Source organism: Amphibalanus amphitrite, unplaced genomic scaffold, assembly GCF_019059575.1.
Source record: "Amphibalanus amphitrite isolate SeventyFive unplaced genomic scaffold, NRLGWU_Aamphi_draft 000415F_arrow, whole genome shotgun sequence".
In the NCBI taxonomy this organism is placed as follows: domain Eukaryota; kingdom Metazoa; phylum Arthropoda; class Thecostraca; order Balanomorpha; family Balanidae; genus Amphibalanus; species Amphibalanus amphitrite.
Window position 1 is genome coordinate 332,358 of NW_024881909.1, and position 6,173 is coordinate 338,530.

General features: G+C 44.5%; 1 protein-coding gene across 2 annotated transcripts; it reads right to left on the bottom strand.

The window, feature by feature from the left end:
- Window positions 1–988: 988 nt before the first annotated feature.
- Window positions 989–4,496, bottom strand: LOC122390937 (ctenidin-3-like). 2 transcript variants are annotated; one of them, XM_043384393.1, is made up of 4 exons: window positions 4,299–4,496; window positions 3,753–3,829; window positions 1,846–1,902; window positions 989–1,610 (listed from the first exon to the last, which is right to left on the bottom strand). In XM_043384393.1, exons 1-4 carry the CDS (start codon window positions 4,305–4,307, stop codon window positions 1,142–1,144), a joined length of 612 nt encoding a protein of 203 aa, XP_043240328.1. In that variant the 5' UTR covers window positions 4,308–4,496; the 3' UTR covers window positions 989–1,141. The 2 variants fall into 2 exon arrangements, with proteins under 2 accessions (XP_043240328.1, XP_043240327.1); XM_043384392.1 differs by lacking the exon at window positions 4,299–4,496 and having other exon boundaries at window positions 1,032–1,610; window positions 3,753–4,183.
- Between the last annotated feature and the right edge of the window lie 1,677 nt (window positions 4,497–6,173).

Below are 6,173 nucleotides of genomic sequence, written 5' to 3' on the forward strand. Positions count from 1 at the left end.
TTCAAGTTGACCTTTCAAGGTCAAGTTATAGTTCATTCGATGCGTCTTGACGAGAGGAACACGATGCCGGTAAAAGTAAGCTCGTACAAGGCTTGGGTCAAAAGTTATTGCAGAAAAACTGTTTCAAAAAAAATCGGGTATTTTTGCAGTTTTTGCCCCCTGCAGGCAAAACCGTTGACGTTAGGTCAAATCTGAGAAAATTACTCAGAAAGGGCGCTAATAGGGCTATCGAATGCGCTTTTCCGCGGCGCTGTAGCTCTATTGGTTCCCGAGTTATGCGTTGGCTTCTTGGAAATTGTCGACATTCGACCTGGAAATCGGCGAAATTTTGCCTTCAATGACCTCTGGTGACCTGACCTTTGACCTGACCAAAAAATTGACCGAAGTGATTTCCTCATTATTTTTGACGCTCTTTCGAACGCCGCCTTCCGCGTATCGCTACGTGGCCCAGGAGCCGAGTTAGAAGGGGGGGGGTGTTCAAACACCCCCCCCCCCCCAGCAGGGCGTGGAAATCCATGACCCCCAGCCGGGCGCGGGTTAATATATGATTTACCAAGAAAGACTTGTAACTTAACCCTCGCCTGTATTCGTGTTTTGCCAGCCTCGAAGTCGAACCCCCAGCTGAACAACTCTATTTACGATCGTGAGGCGTGTTCGGCCTCCACTCCCGTTTTATTTCTTCAGGCAGCTCAAGGCCGAAGACGAGCTTGGGGAATGATCTGTGATTATTGTCTGGAACTCAACACAACACAGGATGGTCATGGTTGCGATTGTAGTTTTTTTTTGTAATGATTGTTAAATATAATGATGGCGATGTTGCTGAAGATGTTGTTAATTGTCATATGCTATCACCAATAATGTTTAGCATTAAGTGCTCATCAGCGTTGCGCACTGATCAACCGAACATAATCAATTGCCCCTAATGTTTGCTGGATGACTCCATCATAAACAATCCCCTGCAAGTTACGGCACCCACATTACTGATTCAGCTTAGGAATTATATTGTCATACCCCTGAAAGACAGTATTGTTACATTCACATTTAGGAACAAATAAGACCTTTCATGGGATGACTGAAAGAACAGCGGAAATCAGATCTCACGTCTTGTCGGCACATCATCCAAAGAGGCGATCGAGAGCTTTTAGAAATGTCCATAACCGCCGTAGATTCCACCGATTCCACCGCCGATCTGCCCCAAGCGGCGGATTCCACCGATTCCACCGTATCCGCCGCGGCTTCCACCGATTCCACCGCGGATTCCACCGATTCCGCCGTATCCACCGCGGATTCCACCATATCCACCGCGGATTCCACCGATTCCGCCGTATCCACCGCGGATTCCACCGATTCCGCTATATCCACCGCGGATTCCGCCGTATCCACCGTAGATTCCACCACCTCCGATGGCGCCCTGTCCGTATCCGTTTCCGACGTCGGCGCTGTATCCGTACTGGTATCCGCTGAGTCCGCCGTGTCCGTATCCTTGTTGTCCGTATCCACCGTATCCACCGCCGTATCCACCGCCCTGGCTGAGTCCGATACCCTGTCCCTGGGCGTAGATCTGGCCGTAGCCGCCGACGTACCGGCCGTGGCCGCCGTAGCCTCCAGGACTGAAAATGAAGGACAGAACACGGGCATTAAAGGCAAGAGCAAGGCTAAGGAAATAACCTGTTGTATATGTTTTATAGGTTAAGTACTGTGTAACTTAATGATCCTCTAATATGTCTTAATTATCCTTACAAATTCTCGTTTGTCTTCACTACTATGAAGGTTTCGTTTGTGATGAAATACATGCCTTAAACTCGGAAAATACTTTGAGATTGCATTAAATTTAATGAAACTTACACATAGTGTCCGTGGTTTACGTGGGAGCCATATGAATTGCTGGAGTACGGAGAAAAGCTGTGAAAGAAAAGAACACGGCAGGTCAGATAAATTGAATTATTCTTTCCTGTTTCGTATTCAGTAGTGCTATATGCATTATGCAGTCGATGTAGCTCCAATTATTATTTTTCCTGTTGCTATCATTTTAGTTGTTTTTATGATTAATAAACATAGAAATATGCGTTATTAATTTATTTCCTTTTATTTGTTCGGCCCACAGAGTATTTTAACAAAGTATTTTTGCAATAGGTAAGTTATTGAAGGGATAAGGCATTAGCTTAAGCTATGGCTATATAAACCAGGTAGAACGCTCCCGACGAAAAAAATGGGGACAAAAATGAATATAGTAACCGCGACTCTGGGTGCCAAACTAACTCAGGTTGCCATGGTAACGGGGCAAATTTAGCAAGAGTACGCATCTATAGTTCGTTTATTTTCAAAAGGACGCTGGCTCAAAGTTCAATATCGAAGCTCTCACGTGAGTTTTGGCAGCTTCAGTGTCTGGCCAAGAATTTCTTACCGAAAAAATAATCGATTTCAAATTTTGCACGGCAAGTAGCTGGAAATTGTTTCTTAAAAATGAATATACTATGATGACGTCACTGGTGGCAACAGGCACCAAAATGTCCGTGCCGTGGGACAAGTGTCAACGAATTTGGGTGAAACTTAAGTTTTTCACTGTTGCCGAGCTTATAATCGAGTGAGCGGTTCCGTCCATGATAGTCATAGGTTAAATTGAAATACATGTTCGACAGCATGACGTCACCGCTGTTCTCATATCTGCTTCCAAAACGCCCATATGGAAATTATCGGGAAGAAATCACATGTTAAAATTAGTCGACGTTCGATTTTCTCAGGTTCAGTTTTTGCTCGTTTTGCTCGCTAAAACACGTGCTTGTTCGAAAAACATACTTGGAGCCAGCGTCCTTTTGAAAAAAAAAACGAACTATAGTAACTCATTTTTCAACAAATTAATTTAGAAAAAAGCAAAAAAACTTCTTCGACCACTACAAGAATGAATTGCAGTTTTCATAAACGATCTGACGATCTGAGTTATTATCAGACTGGCCTAAATAATGTCAAAATCAAGTCATAAGCTGAACATCCCGTGCTGCTGTACGTTACCTCTAACGCTCTGGCCCCCAAAATCGTGGCACTGGCTTATCAGTCAATAACTGTCGAATATTGGCTTACGCTGACTGGTGGGATTACTGCATTTGTTGTTTAGAATGTTCACGATGCTGACAGCGCTAGCCAAGTGTCGCCACTTTTCGTAATGTTTAAGGGACTATCCCACCTTTAACATGGGGTTTGAGTTGAGATAGCCAAGTTTGCGGCGAGGTTCAGAAACCACTATCTATCTAGGTTGCAGCCCCCGCGGCCTCTTGGTGTTGAAGAAATTCGTTCCCTTCATTTGAAAATGGGCCTTGTACAAGGCCCTATCTTCAACATGGAGCGACCGTTAGTGTGACGTCACCTCGTTTAGTCATTCTGATTTAAATGGGTTTGTTCGTTGAAAAATCGCTTAAAACTTGGTCTGAACTTTGTTGTGGTGCCTACAGAGTAAAAAGAATCAGCTTTATGACAGTAATGTGGCCTGGGGAAGGAGGTAATTTTGGGCTGTGACGTCACATATTTGAAAGTTTGTGTTTGGAATATGGGAAGCCTAAAATGTTTGATGAAAAATAAATGCCAGGAGTGTGTTCCTGGTCATCCAATCTATAAAGTCGGGCACAATTTAACTGGTTTTAACAACATTTTAGAAGGTGGGATAGTCCCTTTAAAAGGCCGGTGCGCATCCCCTGGCTATAAAGCTTTGCTGTCCAGTGTTCACTCTCCATGCCCTCAGTCTGCAAACATTTGCTTACGTTGACACGTGGACACTGCTCTGGGCACCTCCTCCGCTGGCAGCAGCAGCGGCCACCAACACGGACAGAACGGCGAACTGAAAACATGGAAGAACGTTGTGATCACACGAACAAAACTCACTAAATTGCCTACGGGATGTTGCAATAAACATGAGTTTCGCGTCTTTTTCATTTGATACTCTAATTGCATGTACAATAATTAAACGCAGCTACTGGCACGTATCTAAAAAAATTATGAAATACTTCCAGTGGCGGCGGAACACCTTCAATTAAGGGGGGGGGGGCACTGCCGACTTTTGGTCCCATTCTTTCCATTCAACGCCCATAGGGCTAATGTTAAAATGCCAAAATCAAAGAGGAACACGGTGCCCCGGTGCCCCCCGTTCCGCCGCCTATGCTTCGCATCAGCATACCGATGTTCTTTGTGCAACTTTTACTACTTAAACCACTTAATCTTCGAGCACTGTAACTAATGAAGTGTTTCATATCTTTGCACATGCTCTAGTCGCATTGCTTCGAAAGATTTCACCACTCTCTCCCTCTTACCTTAATCATGGCTGGTCGTTGGGAGTAGCGAATGCTGACTGCAATTGGCTCTCCTCTGTCCGACTTTATATACAGACGGTGGCCGGTTGGGGGCGCGGTCAGGTCGTGACTAACTCAGTTATCCTGTTTTACCGAGTTTTCATGTGCAGAACTCACGGGGCCGAGTCCTCCGTCTCAGAAATATGCGGTAGCGAGCGCTCTTTTACCTCGTACCGCGTGCCAATCAGCTATATTCGTAATGAGGACATAGATTACACAACTTTAAAGGGACAGTTATCACCATTTTGATGAAATTTGACATTGCATAGGCCCCACCTTTCTGGTCCGGGAACTGAAGACCGATCCTCGAAGCTCCACACCGTTATCCCGCTATCGCCGCTCAAAGTACGAAAGGTGTACTACACTTTGAATCGTGCTTCACTATCTTCACTGTTTAAATGTTTGCGCCGTTTTGAATTGACCGCCAGTAATAAAACTTTTACCCTGGTCATTTCATCAAATTTTGTAAAGCCAAAACGTTTTTCGCACTTATTCATCACCGTTAAATTCATTAAATAGTCGTAGGCAATTTCCGCTGTTTCCTTCGGATTCTAGCGGCTCAACAAAGGAATTCCTCCAGCTTGAATCACAATCTCCCTCCCATGTATGACGTATATGTATGACGTCATCTGATCTGCTAAAAGTACTTCACATTTCCTTTAAGTACGAGAATATTGTCACGTGATATCTTCTGGGCAATACCTAATGCTGCCTTTCCCTAACGACAACTCAATCAGAAGAGCGGCCGCGTAAGCGTAGCGTCAATAATGTATTATCTGCGCCAGTTCTGTAGTAATTTCGCAGGCTTCCAAAGTGGCGGCCATGCTTGTAGTGGTGGTTCGCTCATGAAAATGACTCGCTCATGAAAAAATATTTTTCACCGAGTTCGGTCCTCAAACTATGTTTTTCTGATTCAGAAAAATAAGAAATGCTAGTAAAAAAAAAAATCAGCTCCATACATTGATTTTTTTTCGATGATACTGTCCCTTTAAGTCAGAAAGCGGACAGTAAGCAAACTGCCCAAACTTTTGGGCGGTATGCATACTGCCCAAGGGGTCGGGTAGTATGTGCATTAGTGATGTCAATTACGGAAAATCGAAATACCGATACCAGACCAAATACCAACCAAAACCATGGGAAAATACCGAAACCAAACCAACTTGGGAAACTGAGGGAAATACCAACTTTTTACCGATTTATTAGACTCTTATACATTAGTGAGGGCTTGTGATACCAACAAAATACCAAACACATTACGATTGAAATACCAAATACCAAGTTGGTATCGGTATACCAAAAAGTTGGTATCCGATTGACATCTCTAGTATGCATTACGGGTGTCCATTTATCATTTGGACAAACTTTGACAGACGATAACTTTCTGAACTTTCTTTTAAGTTGACCTCCATGCACCTCGATAATCATTTTTTTTCGGCAGGTGTCTGGCATGGCTCTCCATAAGGTGCGCCCTGCGTACCAGCTTATAAGCGCCTCATCAGCTCTGGCACTCCGACGACACATGAACACAGTGCTCAGGGGGATGAGCACTGTGGCTGAACAGTGCTCACCACGGGCGTAGGAACGTCATGAAAAGTGGGTGGGCCACCCTGTCAAGGGGCCTCTTTTTCCAGGGGCCTCCTATTTTCAGGGGCCTCCAACTTTTGCCTCGTCCTGCTGGCTGCTTTCAAGTATGACCTCCAAATCTAGCTTCTGAGATCAGGCAGATGTATGTACCCAGGGGCGTAACCGCTTAAGCGAACAGTGCGGAAAGGAAAGTCCGCACCATTTTTAAAACTTATCCCCCTCCGATTTTTTTTTAGAATCTATTTGCCGCAA

Excerpts from the sequence above, each read along its gene's own strand:
- LOC122390937 (XM_043384392.1), bottom strand. The coding sequence starts at position 3,904 with ATGTTTATTGCAACATCCCGTAGGCAATTTAGTGAGTTTTGTTCGTGT. Across the intron at positions 1,903-3,752 it reads AGCAGTGTCCACGTGTCAAC|CTTTTCTCCGTACTCCAGCA; the intron begins GTAAGCAAATGT and ends TTTCTTTCACAG. Across the intron at positions 1,611-1,845 it reads GTAAACCACGGACACTATGT|TCCTGGAGGCTACGGCGGCC; the intron begins GTAAGTTTCATT and ends CTTCATTTTCAG.